General features: G+C 41.9%; 1 protein-coding gene across 1 annotated transcript in view; it reads left to right on the top strand.

Annotated features, from left to right (window-relative positions):
- Positions 1 to 21,104, top strand: part of LOC106564212 (uncharacterized) — a 30,668-nt gene extending 9,564 nt beyond the window's left edge. Inside the window, exon 3 of the mRNA XM_045690702.2 lies at positions 15,221 to 21,104. Coding sequence (XP_045546658.2) covers positions 15,221 to 16,488 — 1,268 coding nt within the window. The 3' untranslated portion in view covers positions 16,489 to 21,104. The remainder of the gene's footprint in view (positions 1 to 15,220) is intronic.
- The last annotated feature ends 6,066 nt before the right edge of the window (positions 21,105 to 27,170 follow it).

Genomic DNA, 27,170 nt, shown 5'->3' with positions numbered 1-27,170 from the left:
GAAAAGCAATGATGACGGCACGTGTTTCCTTGCAGGTAACCATGGCTGACAGAGGAAGAACAATGATTCCAAGCACCACCCTCCTTTTGAAGCTTCCAGTCTGTTCTTCAAACTCAATCAGCATGACAGAGTGATCTCCAGCCTAGTCCTCGTCAACACTGTGTTAACAAGAGAATCACTGACATGATGTCAGCTGGTCCTTTTGTGGCAGGGCTGAAATGCAGTGGAAATGTTTTTTGGGGATTCAGTTCATTTGCATGGCAAAGAGGGACTTTGCAATTAATTGCAATTCATCTGATCACTCTTCATAACATTCTGGAGTATATGCAAATTGCCATCATACAAACTGAGGCAGCAGACTTTGTGAAAATTAATATTTGTGTCATTCTCAAAACTTTTGGCCACTACTGTACGGCTTTATGTAAGGAAGGGTCTTTTAGAGCTCACTTCAGACCAGTACTTATGCATCTAAGTTTGACTGTGACCTCTCCAGCTTGCTGACAATGAAGGGTGATTCATTTAATATTGACTGAGTTTCCCAGTCTTGAATTTCCAACACAATTTGGCATCACAAACTGGATCAGTGATCCCACCTGTGGAGCATCCTAGTGAAGCTCTGCGAGGGAGACACCGGTGTCGCGTTCCCTAGTGGGAAGTGTAAGGGAATTTCCCGTCTGACCAAAGATTACGTGGACCCGCCCAGACCAGACTTTTACTGAGAGCTGCCCGGGGGAAGATACCTGATCCTCAAACCTCTGAGGGACATGTCTTCTGAATTTCAGTAAGTGAATTTAAACTAATCTGTATAAAAATAAATGATAACAAATAAAATGAAGGCGAGTAACGCATACAAAGGTACCCATAGTCTTGTAGAGAGAAAGCTATTCACTAGTCATGAGAAGACGAGAGTGAGGGCGTAACTACTATGGAAAGCCCCGTTGACAGCTGTCTGTAGGCATTCATAAGAAGTGTCTATGTGGTCTGCAGCCACTACAAATAACACAAAGTGTTTTTGAATATGGGGTGTTATTTAAATGTATACGACGTAGCGGCAAGAGAACCATTGAAGATGCATATGGTACAAAGCAAGTAACGAGAAGATAATTATTGAAGATGCACATGGGGTAAAAAGGGAGATCCTAAATATTTCTGGTGCTTTACAGGTAGGCTGTACTGTAAGTAAACTCTGCAAAAAAAAGAAACGTCCTCTCACTGTCAACTGCGTTTATTTTCAGCAAATATAACATGTGTAAATATTTGTATGAACATAAGATACAACAACTGAGACATAAACTGAACAAGTTCCACAGAAATGTGAGTAACAGAAATTGAATACTGTTTCCCTGAAAAAAGGAGAGTCAAAATCAAAAGTATCAGTCAGTATCTGGTGTGGCCACCAGCTGCATTAAGTACCGCAGTGCATCTCCTCCTCATGGACTGCACCAGATTTGCCAGTTCTTGCTGTGAGATGTTACCCCACTCTTCCACCAAGGCACCTGCAAGTTCCCAGACATTTCTGGGGGGAATGGCCCTAGCCCTCACCCTCTGATCCAACAGGTCCCAGACGTACTCAATGGGATTGAGATCTGAGCTCTTTGCTGGCCATGGCAGAACACTGACATTCCTGTCTTGCAGGAAATCATGCACAGAACGAGCAGTATGGCTGGTGGCATTGTCATGCTGGAGGGTCATGTCAAGATGAGCCTGCAGGAAGGGTACCACATGAGGATTTCTTCCCTGTAATGCACAGCGTTGAGATTGCCTACAATGACAACAAGCTCAGTCCGATGATGCTGTGACACACCGCCCCAGACCATGACGGACCCTCCACCTCCAAATCGATCATGGCTTTATTTCTATTACAGCATGTTGGATGACAGTCATTCATATTCCATTCTCCCAGATCAATGTAACATTGATTGCTTTAAGCTAATACATGATACTCAAATTTTCCCTCTACCCATCATGAGGTTGCTACAACCTGGCCTATGAATGAAAGTTTAAAACATCGGTGGACAGGTCGAAGTGAAAGTAAAATAAAAATACAACCAGATATAGCTAGCTCTCCCTCTCGCTCACTTCTCCTTTATTTTTAAATAAATTCATTTGTTCAAAACTGTTCAAATATTGTCTTTCTCTCTCTTTGAGTCAACTACTCACCACATTTTATGCACTGCAGTGCTAGCTAGCTGTAGCTTATGCTTTCAGTACTGGATTAATTCTCTGATCCTTTCATTGGATGAACAACATGTCAATACATGCTGCAAGAGCTCCGATATGTTGGAGGACATCCTCCAGACGGTGTCATAATTACTGTGTAAGTCTACAGAAGGGGGTGAGAACCATGAGCCTCCTAGGTTTTGTATTGAAGTCAATGTACCCAGAGGAGGACGGAAGCTAGCTGTCCTCTGGCTACACATGGTGCTACCCTACAGAGTGCTGTTGAGGCTACTGTCGACCTTCACTGCAAAACAGTGTTTTAATCAATTATTTGGTGACGTGAATATATTTGGTATAGATTTACCTATAATGATTCATTATTTAGATTTTTATGAAATTCACTGAGGTGGCTCTTCCCCTTCCTCCTCTGAGGAGCCTCCACTGCTCTCTGGGGTATAAACTTCCTTCTTAACCTGTTAACCTCTAACCACTTCTGAAGGCACTTTCTAACCAACGCTTAATATTGTACACTACCCTCATAAAGTACATTTCTGTCCTACAAACACATTAGAAAAGTAAGATCTGTGGAATTCAGATAAAGAGCCCGAAATACAGCAGATATTAAGATGTTTGAAAGTCTAGGTTTGAGATAGATCAAATATGTCATCAATTAGTGTTCCAAAAGGAATTAAAAAAATATTATTTGACCTAATGGTGGCACTCTAAGCATGTGCAAATTCCCCTTGAAACACAGCCATTTGAAAAGTGCAGGGCTTGTGCAACGTCTAACAGGAATGATATACAGACGAGGAAAAAGCTGAAGTCTCTACTTATCCATTGATGTAAATGTATCCTCTGTCTGATTCCCAGTTTGTCCACTAGATGGCAGTAGGAGATCACATGACATATCTTGGTCTTGGTGTTTTTTTAATTAACTTGTTATTGCAACAATAATACCAATATTAAGTGTCAATACAGGGACATTCCTGTGAATACAATGACTAAATAAAATAGTAAAACACCAGGTGAACCATAGCACATGTCAATAGCACATGATGTATGGCCTTTATGGGGGTGGATTCTTATGACATTGCAGCAGTAAAATTTGAGTTCGATTTCTAAAATGACAAGGCCTGTAGCTTTCAAATGATATCTCACTTTCAAATATATTTTTAAAATAGTTATGTATTTTTTATATTAGGGTGTCACAGGAAGATTATTAATTTAGTCCATAATGAGGTACCATGACAAGTTACACTTTGTATTTCAGTAAAAATAACAACAGTTACTACTTTAATGGATTTTAATGGAGGTAAAGTGGTGATAATCAACAGTTGTGTATCCTGAATGATACATAAACCCAGAACTAAGAAGCATTAAAAACATAACAGTAATGTAATACACCTTTTAATTGCGTTTTACATAAAATAACGAAATTATAGAATATTTTCCAAATTAATGAAAAGAAAGATGTCTTGATTGCGTCTTGTCTTCAAACGTAAGAGTTCATACTGGGTGGAAGCATATTTGGCAGCCATTACAGCTGTGAATCATTTTGCATACGATTCTAATGACTTTGCACAACTCTAAGGGCAACATATATCCATCGTTTTTGTAAAAATGGCTCAAGCTTAATATATTTGGTTGGGATATATTGGGCGACAGGTAGCCTGGCATTGGGCCAGTTACTGAAAGGTTGCTAGTTCAAATCCCGAACTGTCTAGGTGTAAAATCTGTCCTAGAGCAAGACATGTAACCGTAATTGCTCCAGGGTCGCAATCAATAATGGTTTATCCCTGGCCGTGACCCCACTCTTTCAGGGTGTCTCAGGCGGCGTGGGATGTGCAAAAAAAAAGATCTATTTCACACCACACGCTGTACATATGTGAAACAGGACAAATAAACGCACCACCTATTTGACCTTGAATCATTGATTAACAACAATATTCAAACTTTTTTCAGAACTTTGCTCCTTTCATATTTATTTTTATCCTGACAAACTCCCCAGTCCCTGCCAGTGACAAGCATACCCATAACATGATGCTGCCATCACAATACTTTCACTCTGTGTTGTGGATTGGATTTAACCCAAGTCTGCAAGACATGGCAAACAAATTACCTTTTTGACCTGCAGTATTACTTGTTGCAAATGGAATTGATGATTTTGAGTGGATTTTTTTTTTACACAGGCTTCCTTCTTTTCACTTTGTCATACAGGCCAGTAATGTGGAGTGAATGCAATGTTGTTGATCCTCTGTATATTCTGGCTGGTGGACAAGATTACGTTAGTATATAATGCAAGACTAAAATGTACAGAACACACAAAGCTGCATACGGCATTTAAACCTATCAAAGACACATGCCTGACAAACTTGACTAATTTGAAAGGTGGTTTACCAAACACAGATGAAACCTAATCCTGAACTGAACAGTATTCATTTAGCTTTTTTAGTCCTGGACTACAATAAAGCTTTGCTGAAATGAAGGAGTTTGTTGAATAAGACAATTACAAGTGTTTAACCTTCCCAGCTCCTTCAGATCTACAAACACCAATATCTCAATGGGGTTTAGTTGAAGTTAGTTTCTGGACCGGACCATAGTTGTGTTCCAACTGTCAGTTATGAGGAGAATGTGTTTGAGTGTGTCTGTTGGTCATGGGAAGAACACTCCTGTGGTCCTTGCAGCTCCATGGCTGGGGGTGGAGGTGGGTCAGGGGCTGGAGAGAACCCTGGGGCTAGGTGGGGGTCTGGAGGGAGGGGAGAGGGTACTACAGGAGGAACCCCTCCAGGAGACTGGTCACACTGGGTACCAGGTCAGCCCACAGCTCCCCCATTTGGAGAGAGAGGAAATTACAACAAAAGTTTGAATTTATAAAAACACAACTTGGCATGAGAATGTGCTTTACTTCCTGCAAACCATCCGTACACACAGTTACCAGTGGTTGAAGTATTGCATTGCAAGAAGGCAAAAGTAGCCTAGTAGCCTTGTGCAAATGGGGAATATATGACACTCTTATTCATAACAACAACAAAAAAAAACCAACAGGTAGCTAAATATAATAAGTAGATGAGATCATTTGCAATTAGTGAGAGGAGCGAAAATTTATACATTTTATTTTTGCATTCTAAAATAATTAGAAATAGGCATCTACTTCCTATTGTTTATTTAATTTCCATGACCACTGAAGAATACATTCCTCATCTTCACTGGTTGTCATGGTTTCATACTCGCAAAATAGCCTATAGGCCTACAACAAGTTAGGATAGGCTACCTACCATTTGTCCCATCTCTAATTGGACCCACTTCACAGTAGTAAATAGAATAGTAGTAAACAGATAAGCTATTTCAAGTATTTAGCTCTATATAGCTCCGATCTGAAGTTTAACAGTAAAACAGACAGTTCACCTTTTACATTGACGTTTGTAGGCTACGTCTGAATACTGTAATGTCAAATGTATCAAGTAGACAATATTTCATTTATAAACATAATACATTATACATATATCATAAACATTACAGAATAATTTACTCACCTTTTCTGGCCATGAGGTCATATTCCCGAAGTAGCCATACAACAAATTACCATACACATCTCTCATCTAATTGGACCTATTAGATAGACTATTATAATTTCTAGTTTTTGCTTTATGCATCCGAAAGGGCGCTCGGTTTATAACATACAGTAGAGTTTAATAGGTGAACAGACAGTTGATATTTTGCATTGAAGTGTGTAGTCTACCACTGTATGTAGGCTTGTGTGCAGCTGCTCAGCCATGGAAACCCATTTCATGAAGCTCCCGACGAAGTTATTTTGCTGATGTTGCTTCCAGAGGCAGTTTGGAACTCGGTAGTGAGTGTTACAACGTAGGACAGACAATTGTTATGCACTACATGCTTCAGCAATCAGCGGTTCCGTTCTGTGAGCTTGTGTGGCCTACCACTTCAGGGATGAGCTGTTGTTGCTCCTAGACGTTTCCACTTCACAATAACAGCACTTACAGTTGACCGGGGCAGCTCAAGCAGAGCAGAAATTTGACGAACTGACTTGCTGGAAAGGTGGCATCCTATGGCTGTGCCACGTTGAAAGTCACTGAGCTCTTCAGTATGGACCAATACTGCCAATGTTTGTCTATAGAGATTGCATGGCTGTGTGCTAGATTTTATACACCTTTCAGCAATTGGTGTGGCTGAAATAGCCATATCCACTAATTTGATCAACTAATTTGAAGGGGTGTCCACATACTTTTGTATATACAGTGTATGTCCTTGTCTTCTCCTTAGTTGATTTAGGGAGCATCTTATAGAAACATTGTAAGTCACATAAATAGACATCAAAATCACTTAATCATCCTAACATAATACATGTAATGGTCTTATTTAGCAAATAAGTGTTCAATTTCAACTTAACCATGATCATATGCAATTTGTTTGTCTTTTCAGGTCCTGGATCCGCCCCTTTTTTTCAATTTTCGCCTAAAATGACATTCCCAAATCTAACTGCCTGTAGCAAGGATATGCATATTCTTGATACCATTTGAAAGGAAACACTTTGAAGTTTGTGGAAATGTGAAATGAATGTAGGAGAATATAACACATTAGATCTGGTAAAAGACAATACAAAGAAAAAAACGCGTTTTTTTGTATTTTCTTTGTACCATCATCTTTGAAATGCAAGAGAAAGACCATAATGTATTATTCCATCCCCGGCGCAATTAGAATTTTGGCCACTAGATGGCAGCAGTGCATGTGCAAAGCTTTAGACTGTTCCATTGTATTTCTGTTCAAAATGTTGTATCAAGACTGCCCAAATGTGCCTAATTGGTTTATTAATAACTTTTCAAGTTCATAACTGTGCACTCTCCAAACAATAGCATGGTATTATTTCGCTGTAATAGCTACTGTAAATTGGACAGTGCAGTTAGATTAACAAGAATTTAAGCTTTCTGCCAATATCAGATATGTCTACTGTATGTCCTGGGAAATACTCTTGTTACGTAAGTCAAAATGTATGAACTAATGCATTTTGTCATTACCACCACATTCTGTCCTTACCATCACAGTTCATTATGTGGTGGCAATGACCTGTGGTGAGAATTACATTTTTGCAGTATTTGGTCATAAATAGCAGGGATTCTAGCATGCTAACTCCAGTTGGACAGCTAGCATACAATGTAACCTAAATACACATAATTAAAACAATTTCAAAATCAGAAATAATTTGAGGAAATTAGCTAAATATCTTTTTATACTTGTGCAAATCTTTCTAAAGCCGAAAATGGAGACAATTCAATGGATATCAATCAACAAAGCGGTAAGAATATGTAGGCTATAAGAATATGTTGAAGGCTAGCTGTATTGGGTGCAGATGACTGAACTGCTCAGTTTTGTGTCTGTGTCTGCAGGTATACAGACGAGGAGGCATACAAAGTTATGTCAATTGGTATTGGTATGTTATGCAGATCACATGTACCATCCTCTTCCCTTACCTCTTCACTGAATATCCCATAGGCCTCTACATAATGGACAAGGCATGTGTATGAAAACCATTATCAAAACCGTTTTCATTCACATTCACCACAAAACCAAGGTATGAATACTGTCGTGTGCATGTTTTGTTAATCATCTGTATAATTAAAAAAAATGTTGGATTCCCAGACTTCACCCTCCCTAAACCTCTGAATATAACAGGCCATCTTTTCGATCACCATGCACTGCAAAATCATTCTGGCTATGGATACGGAGAATATCAAAACATTAACAACATCAAAACATTAACATCAACAATAGTTGGCAGGGTAATTTGTATTTTTCTATCACAAAGTATAATGGCTATATTCTCCAGTCCAGTTGGTGGCGGTAATGCAACATTATATTGGATGCCAACCGCCGTTAAACTCCACCAAAGAAGAAGGAGTTACGCTATCTAGAACAACAACAGCTGCCAGTTCAATGTCAAGTGTGATGGTAAAATCAAGATTTCTAACATATTCTGAAACGTTTCCATATGTAAACATTAGGAGTTGATTATTTGTCCACCAGATCATGTGTAAACAATAGCCATTTGTGCTAACGTTAGCTAGCCAGTAAAATGGCTACCCAAGCTAACTATCTATCCTACCAAGCAAATGTGTTTATCTTCAAGACACTGTTGTGAATGATAACGTTATTCGTCATTAAGACAGCAATGTGAATTGTCCATCTTCAAGATGTCATAAATATATTGGCACCCTTCGCTAATAAGTGAGCGTGACTAATTAGCGTGGCCGTTATCTAAGGCTGGCTAGCTAACTAGTTAATTTACTTTCAGTATCTAATCATTAGCTAACTGGTCATTTATAGATTACAAATCAAATGTTATTTTAGTTCGCCGTTGCTTCAAAATAACTTCTTGCTGGTAATTTGGTTATCTAGCTAGATTGTTTCATCCTAGTGAGAAAGGTGTCAGTGAGCCAAAGCTAACCCAACTAGCTCAACATTGCTAAGGCTAGCTGTACGATTACCACAGCAATGCTGGCTAGTTAAATGTATTAGTAGATTCCTAGTGGTTGGAATATTTAGTTATATTCCTTTATCAACTAAGCTGTTCCAGTTGTGAAACTCACCTTACATTTTGTTTGTGCCTCTTTTGAATCCTACTATAGCCTTCCATGTCTGAACCCAAGTCCCCGGGTTCTTACTGTGGTGTTCCAGCACAGATAAGCTCACAGTGGGGTCCAGAGATGGTCTTAGTGAAGCTGGAGGACTGTAGTCAACCACTGGAACTCAATGTGATAGTCAAAGAGGAAGAGGAGGAGAGAGAAGTCAAAGAAGAGGAGATAGTGATTAAAGCGGAGGAGGAGGAGAGAGCATTCAAAGAGGAGGAGGCGGAGGAGAGAGCATTCAAAGAGGAGGAGGCGGAGGAGAGAGCATTCAAAGAGGAGGAGGAGGAGGAGAGAGCATTCAAAGAGGAGGAGGCGGAGGAGAGAGCAGTCACAGAAGAGGAGGAAGAAGTAGATGGTAGCACTGACCCAGGTAAGTTCAGTTGTGTACGATGGAGAGGTTGGTGCATTGACAGCCACAGGGGATTCCAGAACTCTTTCCATCAATCTGGTGCCTCTTTCTGAAGAGTAACTTGTTTTCAACTAATTTTGAAGGGGCAGTGCAGTTAAAAATGTGACGTTCCTGTTTTGAATATAATTCCTGGAATTTCAGCCTGTTCAGGTGGGATGGAGTTTTTGGCCCAGATCATGACATCACAATCTGATCTGAATGACCAGTCATCTTTTATTTGCACTTGTATCCTCCTACTTTGAAGGGGTTAGTGTGGTAGGCTCTGTCCACCAATCAGGGCTGTGTATGTAAATATATTTTAATTTCTATCAACATGCCCACAAGATCAGACTGAGCATTTCAATGGCAAAAGGAGGCTCAGGGAAATCAATGATAACAAATATATTTGAAGTTATTTTCATGAAATAAAAACATAGTGATTTATTAGACACAGTGATGATTTTAAAATACTGCTTCGGGGCTTTAACATGCTGGGCCTGTTTTCAGCTGGCGATTAGGAGGCCCAAGTGTCAAACACATGTTAGTTTGGAATTTCCTCATGTAAAAACATGAGCGCTGGCATTTTCCAGCCCTAAGGCCAGGTTCAGCAATGTACGTGTCTAACATCAGCTCACTTGTGCTGAGGTGGGAGGGGTGGCAATATTTGAGGCGTGTCCTTAACACGCAAAATTGACAGTTTCATACAGCGCTAAAAGGAACGTTTCAGACCCACAAACAGCAGGTCTTCACAATTGATTTTGAGAGTGGAACCACAGCCTATCCATCCATGACACCAATGGTAGAGAGATGTTCATTTTTTTGCTGGTGAATCTCATATTTAGATAACATCAAAACATTTTTGGTTTCACCCTCATTTTGTTTAATTTGACTAAAAACCAAGCATAGCATCCCCCCCCACCTACTCATTCTTTATTTGTTTTATTTGTACTATTTTCTACATTATAGAATAATAGTGAAGACATCAAAACTGAAATGACACATGAAATCGTGTAGTAACCCAAAAAATATATATTTTATATATGAGATTATTCAAAGTTCTTTGTCTCGGTGACAGCTTCCACACTCTTGGCATTCTCTCAAACAGCTTCACCTGGAATGCTTTTCCAACAGTCTTGAAGGAGTTACCACATATGCTGAGCACTTGTTGGCTGCTTTTCCTTCACTCTGCGGTCCAGCTCATCCCAAACCATCTCAATAGGGTTGGGGTTGGGTGATTGTGGAGGCCAGGTCATCTGATGCAGCACTCCATCACTCTCCTTGGTCAAATAGCCCTTACACAGCCTGGATGTGTGTTGGGTCATTGTCCTGTTGAATAACATATGATAGTCCCACTAAGCGCAAACCAGATGTGATAGCGTATCGTTGTAGAATGCTGTGGTAGCCATGCTGGTTAAGTGTGCCTTGAATTCTAAATAAATCACAGACAGCGTCACCAGCAAAGCACCATCACACCATCACACCTCCTCCTCCATGCTTCACGGTGGGAACAACACATGCGGAGATCATCCGTTCACCTACTCTGCGTCTCACAAAGACATGACGGTTGGAACCAAAACTCTCAAATTTGGACTCATCAGACCAAAGGACAGATTTCCACAAGTCTAATGTCCATTGATTGTGTTTCTTAGTCCAAGCAAGTCTCTCCTTATTGGTGCCCTTTTAATAGTGGTTTCTTTGCAGCAATTCGACCATGAAGGCCTGAGTCACACAGTCTCCTCTGAACAGTTGATGTTGAGATGTGTCTGTTACTTGAACTCTGTGAAGCATTTTTTTTGGACTGTAATTTCATGGGCTGGTAACTCGAATTAACTTATCATGTGCAGCAGAGGTAACTCTGGGTTTTCCTTTCCTGTGGCGGTCCTCATGAGAGACCGTTTCATCATAGCACTTGATGGTTTTTGCGACCGCAAGTTCTTGAAATGTTGCATATTGACTGACCTTCATGTCTTAAAGTAATGATGGACTGTCGTTTCTCTTTGCTTATTTGAACTGTTCTTGCCATAATATGGACCTGGTCTTTTACCAAATAAGGATAACTTCTGTATACCACCCATACCTCTTATCACAACACAACTGATTGGCTCAAACGCATTAAGAAGGAAAGAAATTCCACAAATGAACTTTTAACAAGGAACACCTTTTAATTGAAATGCATTCCAGGTGACTACCTCATGAAGCTGGTTGGGAGAATGCCAAGAGTGTGCAAAGCTGTCATCAAGGCAAATGGTGGCTACTTTGAAGACTCTCAAATAAAACATATATTTTGATTTATTTAACACTTTGTTTTGGTTACTACATGATTCCATATGTGTTATTTCATAGTTGTGATGTCTTCACTATTATTCTACCATGTAGAAAATAGTAACAAATGAAGAAAACCCCTGCAATAAATAGGTGTGTCCAAACTTTTGACTGCTACTGTAGGTGCTTCTTTTTATCCTGGTCGTTAGCCCAGTAGCCTATGAATGAAGTGGTTTCAAATGGTCTACTGAGAATGCCTTGAAATACACGACATGACAAAAAGTATGTGGACACCTGCGTGTCTGAGCATCTCATTCCAAAATCATGGAATTGCTCCCACCTTTGCTGCTAAAACAGCCTCCACTCTTCTGGGAAGGCTTTCCACTAGATGTTGGAACATTGCTGCGGGGACTTGCTTCCATTCAGCCACGAGCATTAGTGAGGTCGGACACTGATGTTTGGCGATTAGGCCTGGCTCGCAGTCGGCTTTCCAATTCTTTCCAAAGGTGTTTGATGGGGTTGAGGTCAGGGATCTGTGCAGGCCAGTCAAGTTCTACCACACCGATCTTGACAAACCATTTCTGTATGGACCTCGTTTGTGCACAGGGCATTGTCATGCTGAAACAGGGAAGGGCCTTCTCCATACTATTGCCACAAAGTTGTAAGCACAGAATCGTCTAGAATGTCATTGTATGCTGTAGCATTAAGATTTCTCTTCACTGGAACTAAGGGGCCGAGCCCAAACCATGAAAAACAGCCCCAGACCATTATTACTCCTCCACTAAACTTTACAGTTGGCACTATGCATTTGGGCAGGTAGCGTTTTCTTGGCGTCTGCCAAACCCAGATTCGTCCATCGGATGGTGAAGCGTGATTCATCACTTCAGAGAACGTGTTTCCACTGCACCAGAGTCCAATGACGTCAAGCGTACACCACTCCAGCCGACGCTTGGCATTGCACATGGTGATCTTAGGCTTGTGTGTGGCTGATCGGCCCTCGAAACCCATTTCATGAAGCTCCCGACGAACGGTTCTTCTGCTGATGTTGCTTCCAGACACAGTTTGTAACCCGGTAGTGAGTGTTGCAACCGAGGACAGATTAATTTTACGCACTTCAGCACTCTGTGGTCCTGTTCTGTGAGCTTGTGTGGCCTACCACTTTGTGGCTGAGCCGTCTATTACGTCTATTCATTTGAGTGGTTACATATCTCAAAGCCCATCCCTCGGCTTTTTACCAAAACAGAGAAGGCGTTTGTTATTGGTTTAATTTAAGGATTCTAGCTATAAAGACCAAGTGCAAAACATTCCGTTTTTCCCGTGTTTTATATCATATTGTACAACGGGATGAAACTAAAGCTGTAAAAGTGTGATTTAAAAAAAAATCTGTTACACTGGACCTTCTAATCAGCAGACTTGCGTGGATGGTAGTTTAGGCTTCACCATGTGGTAAATTGTGGCAAACTTCTTGCTGGAGAAATAGTTTTTTTCTCTCCTAAAAAGCAATTATTTTCCCCATTTTATAATGGAAATCTACACTGAACAAAAATATAAACACAACATGTAACGTTTTGCTCCCATGTTTCATGAGCTGAGATACCAGGAATTTTTCATATGCACAAAAAGCTTATTTCTCTGAAATGTAGGGCATAATGTCCACCAGAGCTGTTGCCAGAGAATGTAATGTTAATTTCTCTACCGTAAGCCACCTCCACCGTCATTTTAGAGAATTTGGCATTATGTTCAACCGGCCTCACAACTGCAGACCACATGTAACCACGCCAGCCCAGGCCCTCCACATCCGGCTTCTTCACCTGCGGGATCGGCTGAGACCAGCCACCCAGACAGCTGATGAAAATGTGGGTTTGCACAACCGAAGAATTCTGCACAAACTGTCAGAAATGCATGCTCGTTGTCCTCATCAGGGTCTTGACCTGACTGCATTTTGGCGTCGTAACTGACTTCAGTGGGAAAATGCTCACCTTCGATGGCCACTGGCACGCTGCAGAAGTGTGCTCTTCACAGATTAATCCCGTTTTCAACTGTACTGGGCAGATGACAGACTGTGTGTATGGGGTCGTGTAGGCGAGCAGTTTTCTGTTGTGAATGCAGTGCCCCATGATGGCGGTGGGGTTACGATATGGGCAGGCATAAGCTACGGACAATTAACACTATTGCATATTATTAATGGCAATTTGAATGCAGATAGATACCGTGACGAGATCCTGAGGCCCATTGTCGTGCCATTCATCCACCGCCATCACCTCATGTTTCAGCATGATAATGCACGACCCCATGTCGCAAGGATCTGTACACAGTTCCTGGAAGCTGAAAATGTCCCATTTCTTCCATGGCCTACATACTCACCAGACATGTCACCCACTGTACATGTTTGAGATGCTCTGGATCGATGTGTATGACAGCGTGTTCTGTTCCCGCCAATATCCAGAAACTTTGCATAGCCTTTGAAGAGGAGTGGGACAATGTTCCACAGGCCACAATCAAGAAACTCTCCCTCAACGTCAACAAAACAAAGGAGCTGATCGTGGACTTCAGGAAACAGCAGAAGGAGCACGCCTCTATCCACATCGATGGACCACAGTGGAGAATGTGGAAAGCTTCAAGTTCCTCGGCGTACACATCACTGACAATCTGAAATGGTCCACCCACAACGCGTCTTCAACCTCAGGAGGCTGAAAAAATGTGGCTTGGCCTCTAAGACATTAACAAAGTTTTACAGATGCACTATTGAGATTATCCTGTCGGGCTGTATCACCGCTTGGTACGGCAACTGCACCGCCCGCAACCGCAGGGCTCTCCAGAGGGTGGTGCTGTCTGCCCAACGCATCACACTGCCTGCCCTCCAGAACACCTATAGCACCCAATGTCACAGGAAGTCCAAAGCCACAGCCTGTTCACCCCGCTACCATCCAGAAGGTGAGGTCAGTACAGGTGCGTCAAAGTTGGGACTGAGAGACGAAAAACAGCTTCTATCTGAAGTCCATCAGACTGTTAAATAGCCATCACTAGCCGGCTCCCACCCGGTTACTCAACCCTGCACCTTACAGGCTGCTGCCCTATGTACATAGATATGGTATTCCTGGTCACTTTAAATGGAACACTAGTCACTTTAATAATGTTTACATACTGCTTTACTCATTTCATGTATTTTTGTCAATGCCACTCCGACATTGCTTTTCCTAATATTTATATATTTCTTAATAACATTGTTACTTTTACATTTGTGTGAATTATTAGATACTACTGCACTGTTGGAGCTAGGAACACAAGCATTTCGCTACACCCGAAATAACATCTGCTAAATAGGTGTATGTGACCAATACAATTTTGATTTGAACAGCCTAATCAACTCTATGCAAATGAGATGTTGCTCTGCATGAGGCAAATGGTGGTCATGCCAGATACTGCCTGGTTTTCTGATCCACGCCCCTACCTTTTCTTAAAGGTTTCTGTGACCAACAGATGCATATCTGTATTCTCAGTCATGTGAAATCCATAGATTATGGCCTAATGATTTTTTTTCAGTTGACTGATTTCCTTATGAACTAAAACTAAGTATAATTTTTGAAATTGTTGCATGTTGCATTTTTATATTCTTGTTCAATGTATTCAAGTAAAGTACTTAATTGTTACCTAATAAATGATTTGATATTGATATAAAATCTCTGCATTAGGCCTTTAAACAAGTCATTTAAAGTCCATTTCAATGCTGTTCCTGATTCTAACCCCATATCTGTTCATATTCCCACAGGAGAGATCTCCAACCCAGGTTCAGACAGTGAGCCCAGTTCCACAGCATCAGGAAACCATAAACAACACAGACGGAGGAACTCAAGACAGAAACATCACCACTGCATGGACTGCTTCACTAGTTTCTATGAGCCAGAGGAGTTGAGAAGGCACACTTGTAGGCCCCGCTCCTGTTCAGATTGCAGTGGCAGCTTTATTTGCCCAACTCACCTCAAATCAAAACAGACTCAAAAAAGGAGGAAGGTGTACCCATGTGGTCAATGTGGGAAGAGATTTCAAACACCAAGCAAACTAAAGACGCACCAGAGAACTCACACAGGAGAGAAGCCATACCAATGCACTGTTTGTGGGAAGGGTTTCAGTCAGTCGAACCAACTAAAGACACACCAGAGAACTCACACAGGACAGAAGCCTTACCACTGCTCTCAGTGTGGAAAGAGTTTCAGTTGGTTACACAGCCTGAAGACACACCAGATAACTCACACAGGGGAGAAGCCTTGCCATTGCTCGCAGTGTGGAAAGCGTTTCAGTCTGGTAGGAAACCTAAAGAGACACCAGCTAACCCACACAGTAGAGAAGCCTTACCTCTGCTCTCATTGTGGGAAGAGTTTCAGTCAGTTACACCATCTAAAGACACACCAGTTAATTCACACAGGAGAGAAACCATATCACTGCTCTCAATGTGGGAAGAGTTTCAGTCATCCAAAAGACTTAAAGTCACACCAGAGAACTCACACAGGAGAGAAGCCATTCCACTGCTCCCAATGTGGAAAGAGTTTCAGTCAGTTATCAACTCTGAAAAAACACCAGCTAACTCACACAGGAGAGAAGCCTTACCACTGCTCTCAATGTGGGAAGTGTTTCACCAGGTTATATCAACTGAAGGCACACCAGATAACGCACACAGAAGAAAAACCTTACCACTGCTCTCAATGTGGCGATAGTTTCACCAGTTCATATTTCCTAAAGAAACACCAGCTAATTCACACGGGAGAAAAGCCATTCCACTGCTCCCAGTGTGGGAAGAATTTCAGTCATTCATCAACTTTGAAGACACATCAGATAACTCACACAGGAGAGAAGCCTCACCGCTGCTCTCAGTGTGGGAAGAGTTTTGGTCATTCATCAACTCTCAAGACACATCAGATAACTCACACAGGAGAGAAGCCTCACCGCTGCTCTCAGTGTGGGAAGAGTTTCAGCCAGTCATCAACTTTGAAGAAACATCAGAGAACTCACTCAGGAGGAAAGCTGTGTCATCAGAGCTGAAGACACTAGCTTATTGACATAGGGAAGAAGCCTAAACTCTGCTGTCAATATGGGTATAGTTTCACCAGTTTATATTAATAAAATATAACACCAACTAATTATGACTAACAATAACTTAACTGGTTACTTAAAGGGGGAAAAAACTTGCAAAGGAGTGTGGAACATGATGTCTGTGTGGAAAGCTTCAGTCAGGCATCAAATTTGAAGACACACCATTTAACTCGCACAGTAGAGAAGCCTTACTGTGTTCTGGAGTTGTTTGAATATTGTTTATTGAAATTAAGCTGGTATGTTCACAATAAGCCATTATCATCATATCACTTTTTCAGGAATCACCAAAAAGTCAGTTTTACAGAAACTGTATTTATTTTGTTGATGCTTAACAGACATGGCTTGTCAATGTCAGTATTTCCACTATACAGCTGTCTTTTTGGGAATGCAATACTTTCTATACCAGCAGACCTTCAGCAGCCACAACGGACAGTTCGGTGAAGTTGTATTTGCCATTGTGGAATCCATAGCTAATATCTGTCCATAGAGAATCCTCAGTAATCAGACATCATATATTCTAGTTGGATTTCTATAATCAATTTTTTTTTTTAAGTTGAAAAAATTATATAATTTAGTCAGAAAAAATGTATGCAACAAAAACTTCTAATTAGTGGAATATAACCAAAAATGAAGAAACATATTGTATTTCAATTACTAAGCTCAGTCTCCTGTCTTAGTTTATTATGGAAGGTTGAAGGTTCATTATTTCTGGTGCTTTACAGATAGGCTATACTGTAAGTAAGGCAGTGGCGGTCGGTGCTGTTTAAGATGAGGATGATTATAATTTGTAGTTTTTTATGAGCCTTATTTCTATTACAGGATGATTTGTTTATGCCTTTTAGATGATATTGTCATTCATATTCCATTCACCCAGTTTAATGTAACATCGATAGGTTTAGGCTACTACATGATACTCATTTTCCCTGTACCCATCATGAGGTTGCTACAACCTGGCCTATGAATTAAAGTTTAAAACATACAGTTTTACAGTCCCAGTCAAAAGTTTGAACACACCTACTCTTGGCAGTCACTCAACCAGCTTCAGGATGAATGCTTTTCCAACTGTCTTGAAGGAGTTCCCACATATGCTGAGCACTTGTTGGCTGCTTTTCCTTCACTCTGCGGTCCAACTCATCCCAAACCATCTCAATTGGGTTGAGGTCGGGTGATTGTGGAGGCCAGGTCATCTGATGTAGCATTGCAACTTTTTGTTTGTTTTGTTGCTAGCTACAATGGTATCTTCAACCTAGCCTAGCTTTTAGCTAGCTAGATGCTCTGCAATGCTCGCTGTGCCCTGAATTCCCCATTTAACCTTTTTCACATTTTGGTGCCTTTAAAATTAAATCTGAAAAATTATTCAATTAGACCATTTTTCCTACAGATTTACTCCATATTTTCAAAGTGAAAGAAGGTTATACAATTTTCCAAATTAAGAAAAAAATATATAGTAATTGGATAAGTCTCCACGCCCCTAAGTTAATACTTGGTGGAAGCACCTTTGTCAGCCATTACAGCTGTGAATCATTTGGAATAAGATTTGACCAAATTTGCACAACTGTTAGGGCTACATATATCCATTGTTTTTGTCAAAATTGCTCAAGCTCATTACATTTGGTTGGGAATCATTGATGGATTGCAGTATTCAAACCTGATTTTTCTCAGATTTTTATTAAGCAAATTTAAATCAAGACTGAGACTAGACGATTCCAGAACACTTAACACCGCTTGGAAATCCATTTTGGTGTGTCTTTGGCAAAAACATTTGTGTAATTGTCTGGCTGAAAAGTTGTATCCTATCCCAAGGTTTTCAGAAGACTGAGACTGGTTTTCCTCTAACTTTTTACCTTTCATATTTCATTGGATCCTGACAAACTCCCCACTCCCAGCCAACGGCAAGCATACCCATAACATGATGCTGCCACCACAATACTTGAAAATAGACTGTTTCAGTATGTGTTGGATTGGATTTGACACAACCTTGTAGTTTTTAATTTATGCCAAAAGGTTTTGTCTTGCAGTATTACTTAACAGCCTTGTTGCTAACAGAATGGGAGTGGATTCTTTAACACACGCTTCTTCATTTTCACTTTGTCATACAGGCCAGTAACATGGAGTGAATCAAATCAAATTGTATTGCTCACATGGTTAACAGATGTTAATGCGAGTGTAGTGAATGCAATGATGTTGATCCCTTTTGGATTTTTTAAGTATTGTGGTGGCAGCATCATGTTATGGGTATGCTTGTCACCGGCAGGGAAGTGAATTATCAATAGGTTCTGAAAGAGGAAACATTAACAACTTGAGAAAGGAAGGTTAGCTAGAAAGTCACAGTCTGTATGCCACATTATTGTAGCTATTAGAAAGCTATTCATCACGAAACTTGAACAAAAATTGATTTAATCCACAGATGGGTCCTTTGGAGGAAGGATTGTTGACATATATTTGACATTTGTATCTTAAAGCATATTTGAGAATAACTAATTGAAGTTGGAACATTTGAGTAACAGCTGAACGGAACATGACGAGAGGCGGGGAGTGTGTTGTGCACTTCCATTCAAGTTGATTGGCGAAGTTACATCGACATTGTTGTCGTATTGGGTTAGATGTGATGGTAGAAAGACTTGAATTTAGCATTGATGAAATCAAAGTTTATTTGTCACGTGCGCCGAATACAACAGGTGTAGACTTTACAGTGAAATGCTTACTTACAGGCTCTAACCAATAGTGCAAAAAAGGTATTAGGTGAACAATAGGTAGGTAAAGAAATAAAACAACAGTAAAAAGACAGGCTATATACAGTAGCGAGGCTATAAAAGTAGCAAGGCTACATACAGACACCGGTTAGTCAGGCTGATTGAGATAGTATGTACATGTAGATATGGTTAAAGTGACTATGCATATATGATGAACAGAGTAGCAGTAGCGTAAAAGAGGGGTTGGCGGGTGGTGGGTGGGACACAATGTAGATAGCCCGGATAGCCACTGTGCGGGAGCACTGGTTGGTCGGCCAAATTGAGGTAGTATGTACATGACTGTATAGTTAAAGTGACTATGCATATATAATAAACAGAGTAGCAGCAACGTAAAAAGAGGGGTTGGGGGGGCACACAATGCAAATAGTCCAGGTAGCCATTTGATTACCTGTTCAGAAGTCTTATGGTTTGGGGGTAAAAACTGTTGAGAAGCCTTTTTGTCCTAGACTTGGCACTCCGGTACCGCTTGCCATGCGGAAGTAGAGAGAACAGTCTATGACTGGGGTGGCTGGGGTCTTTGACAATTTTTAGGGCCTTCCTCTGACACCGCCTGGTGTAGAGGTCCTGGATGGCAGGCAGCTTTGCCCCAGTGATGTACTGGGCCATACGCACTACCCTCTGTAGTGCCTTGCGGTCAGAGGCCGAGCAGTTGCCATACCAGGCAGTGATGCAACCGGTCAGGATGCTCTCGATGTTGCAGCTGTAGAACCTTTTGAGGATCTCAGGACCCATGCCAAATCTTTTTAGTTTCCTGAGGGGGAATAGGCTTGGTCGTGCCCTCTTCACGACTGTCTTGGTGTGTTTGGACCATTCTAGTTTGCTGTTGATGTGGACACCAAGGAACTTGAAGCTCTCAACCTGCTCCACTACAGCCCCGTCGATGAGAATGGGGGCGTGCTCGGTCCTCCATTTCCTGTAGTCTACAATAATCGCCTTTTTAAGAAGCCGGTTGCCTCCAGCTTCTTGATGTTTTATTACAGTGTACCTGATGAACACAACCATAATAAACACAACCCTGATTGTAATCCAACAAATTACATACAACATTATTGAGATGATTGCAATATTAAAGTTGACTGTTATTATGACTGTTTGAAATATTTTACTTTTTGGTACATGGCCCTGTTCGTGGGATAAATTGCAGAACTATAAAGCAGAGGCTCCTATCATCAGGTCTTCAGTCATCCCAGATATAACAGCTGCCATAGACGTGAAGGCTATTACCAAACCAGCAGTTAAACTGGACAACCTTCTATTCAACTCATTCACAGGCAGACATGATCATTTCTAATTTCCCCCTTGATTTAAATCAGTCTTTCAATTGTGCGACTGAATGTGAAGTCTTTCATTTCTAAATAGTGATCTTTGGTGGGGTCATCTAGTGGATTGGGCTGTCACTTGTCCTGACCTTTCAAAAGGCTTGGCTAGAATGAGTCCCCTGCTCCCCCAGAGACGCTTGTGTTCCAACAGCTGCAGCTGGAAGGAGGTTGTGGGATTTCCAGTTTTATTTCCATTACATTTTACTCATTTAGCAGGCGCTCTTATCCAGAGCGACTTACAGTAGTGAATGCATACATCTCATACATTTTTTTTTATTCTTATTTTTTTCCGTACTGGTCCCCCGTGGGAATCCAACCCACAACCCTGGCGTTGCAAACACCATGCTCTACCAACTGAGCCACACGGGACCAGTGCCCCAGGGTGATATTTATGTTCTCTGTTATGGACTTTACTTATATTGTCCTTGACTGTGTCTTCTTGCAATCTCTGTTTTTACATGTAAAAGTCTAAAAATAAAGCTGTCCAAAAGAAGCAGGTATTTGACTGGTCCGTTTAATGGCCATATCAGTTATAAGTCTGTTTCATATATGGTCCTATCCTCTGGTGCACAGCTCAAATGGCATCAGATCTACCAATAAACCAATGACAAATTACCTGAGATATATTGCTGTGGAAGCTGGATGTATTTCTGACACACTCATTTCTGAACATGGCCATATTGAGATTGGAAATGACTCTGCTATGGACTGTATGGGATCAAATTGGAGTTTCAAGAACAGCTCAGCAGGTTTGATACCATCTCTATGACGCAGGGTCATGAAGCAATCCTAAACGACTTTAGGCTGCATGTATTCCTGACACCCAGTTTGGATCATGGCCATGTTTGGAGAAGGTTACTGACAGGAAGTAATACTTTAAGACTTGTTTGTCCAAAGATCTGATCAGCTTGCTGAAAAACACAACAGCTCCCCATTTGATCCAAGTGTTTCTCCTTGTAAATGTATTAGATTAATATTACATTTAGCCCTCCATTGACTTCACACTGCATGCTGAAAGGTGAAGACCTCATACCTATACTGTAGACCACAGAGAGATCTGATACAGGCCAGCACATTATTTTGACTTTATTAGTCGACCATAAGGTCCTCACATTGCTGACACCGTAATAGATTTACAGTGAGACATGTGATCTGGGAAATAAGATCTGAATTAACCGAGCCAAGATTGGTTGTTTTGTGGATCCTTGCCACCTCATGTGACATTTCATTTCCAGATTTAGATTTTTACTGGCTGTGACATTTTAATGGATTGAATCATGTATAAAAAATGTTGATGTGAGCCAAGGCACTGGGGTGTCTCAGGCAAACTCCTGTCTGTGGTGATAAAACTACTTTGCGAGCACAGACAGTCATTTAAAGCACCCTTAACATGTATTGGATCAAGACTTACTATGCGATCCTCCCAAGGCCCTACTAAAACGTATCAAATATGTACAATAACAGTTTTATAATGACAGTTTACTCAACTGCTTAATGACATCTGGCAGTTAATAACAGTATATCAGGGGGCTAGAACTCCTGTTCTGGACAGCCCATCCACATGGTTTACAGGCTCTTGTTCCATCCCAGCACCACAGCAGGTTCAGCTAAATCAGAGAGGAAGAGGCAAAGTGAGAGGTTTTCCTCCTCTCAAATCTGTCCACGAAGATAAGCCCACGAAGTGAGGAATTTTTGTATGGAGGTCAATGAGAGTGTCGAATTTGTGCATGCTGTCACAGATGCTTTAATGACACAAATAGATGTATGTATGTATGTTAACCCTTATATTCATGCGCCCAGTTTACGCTAAATGCTATTGCTCCTTTCTTATGTTTATCCTGGTGGTCTCCTAAGTTTGTAGCTGTATGTTGCTGCAGTTGTTAGCCCATTCCCTTTATCTAGTCACATTGCGCTACCTTGTAATTCGTTCACCTTTTATGTTGATGTGTTCCTAATATGATTCCCTCTTGTTTCTCTTCCAGACCACCACATCCTTCCACAACCTAACCTTCCTACCGGCCTTTCAAGCTCCAACTCTTAAACCCCAAACCTTAATCAAATTCCATTCCAAACCCTCCCCCTTGTGCTCTGGGTTGGTGTTCAAATGTGTTTTATAAATACCATAAACCTGTATTCCTCCTCTCCATCTCCTCAATGCATTATTCTTGCCGATTCGTCATGTTGGCAGCAGAAATCCTAAACCAGTCAGTTATATAAAAAATGACCTACTACATTTGGTTTTTAAACTCATAATCCTAAAAAAAAAATCATCTTTAATGTAACGCTTCATTTCTTGAAATCAGGTTCAGTATGTTAGAAATACAATTCAGTTAATTCAGGAAGTAAACTGAAATTAAAATGTTAACTAGCTAACTGTTAACTATGCTGTTGTAACAATGTAACTACTCTTTACCAGTGATTGGAGGTAGCTAGCTAACAGTTAGCTATGCTGTTGTAACAATGTAACTAGTCTTTACTGTCACACCCTGATCTGTTTCACCTGTCTTTGTGCTTGTCGCTACCTCCCTCCAGGTGCCGCCCATCTTCCCCATTATCCCCAGTGTATTTATACCTGTGTTCTCGGTTTGTCTGTTGCCAGTTTGTCTTGTCTCGTCAAGCCTACCAGCATTTTTAACGTACTCCTGTTTTTTTTGCAGTACCTGTTTTCTAGTTTTCCCGGTTTTGACCATTCTGCCTGCCCTGAACCTGAGTCTCTCTGCCGTTCTGTACCTTGTGACACTGCCCTGGATTACTGACCTCTGCCTGCCCTGACCGTGAGCCTGCCTGCCGTTCTGTACCTTTCGGACTCTGCTCTGGATTACTGACCTCTGCCTGCCCTTGACCTGTCGTTTGCCTGCCACCTGTTTTGTAATAAACTTTTGTTACTTCAAACTGTCTGCATCTGGGTCTTCTCCTGAGTCCTGATAATACGAACTGGCCCTGATGGACCCAGCAGACTCGTACCAGCTCCGCAAAGCCGTCTCCTCCCAATGAGTCACCATTGGAAGGCACGAGGAGTTACTTCGGGGTCTTATGTATGGGTTCCAGATCTTGGCCGAATGCCATGACCTCGCGTTGAACATGTTGCTGGAGCAATTTCGTGGGTTGTCTGTCTGGCAGCCTACCACACCCGTAACCTCCCAGCCCCGTCCCAGCGTTCTGCCCTGGACCTCAAGTTACACCCCTGCGCCTTCTTCTTCCATCATCTTAACACCACAGAGAGGAATTACAATGTGGGGAATAGTGAGACAGAACTGCCCCCACGCCTACCTCGGAAGTGTCCACCTCCACCACAAAGGATATTGTGGGATCTGGATGTTAAATCACTGGAGTGGAGGTGAAACGACCCTTGAGAAGACAGAAGTCCTCGTCGGCTTGTAGACCCCACACCAACCTACGGGGACCTCCCTTAAGGAGAGAGGTGAGAGTAGCGGCAACAGAGCTGAAATTCCTGATGAAACAACGGTAGAAGTTGGCAAACCCCAAAAACCGGTGTAACCCTTAATGGTGGTTGGGACTGGCCATGACCTGACTGCATCTACCTTCTTGTCATCCTTCTTCAGTCCCTGCGGCCTGATTTGGTAACCCAAGAAGGAAACAGCCTTCTGATGGAATTGACACTTCTCAGCCTTGACGAACAGGTGATTAGCCAGTAGGCGTTCCAGGACTGCTCGAACATGGGTGATGTGATCTTCAAGGTTGACCGAGTAGATCAAGATGTCCTTGATGTATACGATCACCTGGCATCCGAGAATGTCCCTGAACACCTCGTTAACGAATGCCTGGAACACTGACAGAGCATTGGCTAAGCCAAAGGGCATCACCAAGTATTTGTAGTGACCAGACATCGTGTTGAACGCCGTCTTCCACTCATCCCCCTCCCGGATGAGGATGAGATTGTAGGCACTCCACAGGTCCAGTTTGGTGAAGAACCAAGCCCCGCGGAGCTGTTCAATGGCCGATGGCACCAACAGGAGATTTGATTTGAGTCCTTATTTGGACTAATCTTCCAAGAGTCCTTAAACATTAAAATACAATTTATAATATGAACACATTTTCACATATACAGTGAGGGAAAAAAGTATTTGATCCCCTGCTGATTTTGTACGTTTGCCCACTGACAAAAAAATGATCAGTCTATAATTTTAATGGTAGGTTTATTTGAACAGTGAGAGACAGAACAACAAAAAAATCCAGAAAAACGCATGTCAAAAATGTTATAAATTGATTTGCATTTTAATGAGGGAAATAAGTGTTTGACCCCCTCTCAATCAGAAAGATTTCTGGCTCCCAGGTGTCTTTTATACGGGTAACGATCTGAGATTAGGAGCACACTCTTAAAGGGAGTGCTCCTAATCTCAGTTTGTTACCTTTTTTTGTCAAGACCATCGCCAAGCAGCTTGGTGAGAAGATGACAACAGTTGGTGCGATTATTCGCAAATGGAAGAAACACAAAAGAACTGTCAATCTCCCTCGGCCTGGGGCTCCATGCAAGATCTCACCTCGTGGAGTTGCAATGATCATGAGAACGGTGAGGAATCAGCCCAGAACTACACGGGAGGATCTTGTCAATGATCTCAAGGCAGCTGGGACCATAGTCACCAAGAAAACAATTGGTAACACACTACGCCGCGAAGGACTGAAATCCTGCAGCGCCCGCAAGATCCCCCTGCTCAAGAAAGCACATATACATGCCCGTCTGAAGTTTTCCAATGAACATCTGAATGATTCAGAGGACAACTGGGTGAAAGTGTTGTGGTCAGATGAGACCAAAATGGAGCTCTTTGGCATCAACTTAACTTGCCGTGTTTGGAGGAGGAGGAATGCTGCCTATGACCTCAAGAACACCATCCCCACCGTCAAACATGGAGGTGGAAACATTATGCTTTGGGGGTGTTTTTCTGCTAAGGGGACAGGACATCTTCACCGCATCAAAGGGACGATGGACGGGGCCATGTACTGTCAAATCTTGGGTGAGAACCTCCTTCCCTCAGCCAGGGCATTGAAAATGGGTCGTGGATGGGTGTTCCAGCTTGACAATGACCCAAAACACACGGCCAAGGCAACAAAGGAGTGGCTCAAGAAGAAGCGCATTAAAGTCCTGGAGTGGCCTAGCCAGTCTCCAGACCTTAATCCCATAGAAAATCTGTGGAGGGAGCTGAAGCTTCGAGTTGCCAAACGTCAGCCTCAAAACCTTAATGACTTGGAGAAGATCTGAAAAGAGGAGTGGGACAAAATCCCTCCTGAGATGTGTGCAAACCTGGTGGCCAACTGCAAGAAACGTCTGACCTCTGTGATTGCCAACAAGGGTTTTGCCACCAAGTACTAAGTCATGTTTTGCAGAGGGGTCAAATACTTATTTCCCTCATTAAAATGCGAATCATTTTGTAACATTTTTGACATGCGTTTTTCTGGATTTTTTTGTTGTTATTCTGTCTCTCACTGTTCAAATAAACCTACCATTAAAATTATAGACTGATCATTTCTTTGTCAGTGGGCAAACGTACAAAATCAGCAGGGGATCAAATACTTTTTTCCCTCACTGTAACACACTGTTACAAACAGACATAATACACTAACATATTGACCAGATAAACACTAACAGTCTAAAAAGATTGGTAAATGAAGAAACAATCTACCATGGTCCAGCACAACTTTCCTGGGGTACCGATACTTCGTGGTAATTTCATTGAGTCCTCTGTAATCAATGCAAGGACGTAATCCTCCATCCTTCTTGGCCACGAAGAAGAAACTAGCCAATGTGGGAGAACTGGACATGCGGATGAAACCCTGTTGGAGTGCCTCTTGAATGTAATCCTCCATGGCCTGGTTCTCAGCCACAGACAGAGTGTAGATGCGTCTGCGAGGTGTTGCACCGGCAAGCAGGTTGATGGCACAGTCCCAGGGGCGATGAAGAGGGAGACAGGTGGCGCAGGTTTTGGAGAATATCTCCCGCAGGTTCTGGTATACCTCCGAGATGTTGGGCTGAAGGGCAACCACAGCACTCACAACCGACGTGGAACCGCAGGGAACAGGGAAGCAGGTCCTCTGGCATTCAGGTGACCAGTCTATGATTGTCATCCTCAACCATGAAATGGTGGGAATATTGCGTTGAAGTCAAGGGAGGCCGAGGATGATCTTGTGACCTGGTGCACTGGTGATGAAGAAGGGGATGTTTTCCTGATGATTGGACTCCACGGTGAGGTTGAGTGGTTGACTGATGTGTGTAATGGTTCCGGATCCTAATGGCCGGCAATCGAGGCTTTGAACCGGAAAAGGAGAGGAGAGCGGGTATGAAGTAATATTGAGAGAGGAGGCAAGGGTCTGATCCATAAAGTTCCCTGTGGCACCGGAAACAGTCAACCAATGTGATGCGCACCAAAAGCAGGAAGTGATGAAGATGGAATACTCCCTCCTGCCCCAGGTAATGAAAGATCACGTGACCGTCCCTCTGTTCTAGGGAATCCTGGATTCGAAAGTGTCGGACACCACTGGAGCTTGTGCCCTCCTTGCACACAGTACAGACAGAGCCTCAGTTGTATCCATCTGCAGTGCTCCA

This window comes from Salmo salar, chromosome 12 (genome assembly GCF_965601325.2).
Source record: "Salmo salar chromosome 12, fSalSal1, whole genome shotgun sequence".
Taxonomy (NCBI): domain Eukaryota; kingdom Metazoa; phylum Chordata; class Actinopteri; order Salmoniformes; family Salmonidae; genus Salmo; species Salmo salar.
Note: the sequence above shows the minus strand (reverse complement) of the source record. Positions and strands in the feature narration are given on the sequence as shown.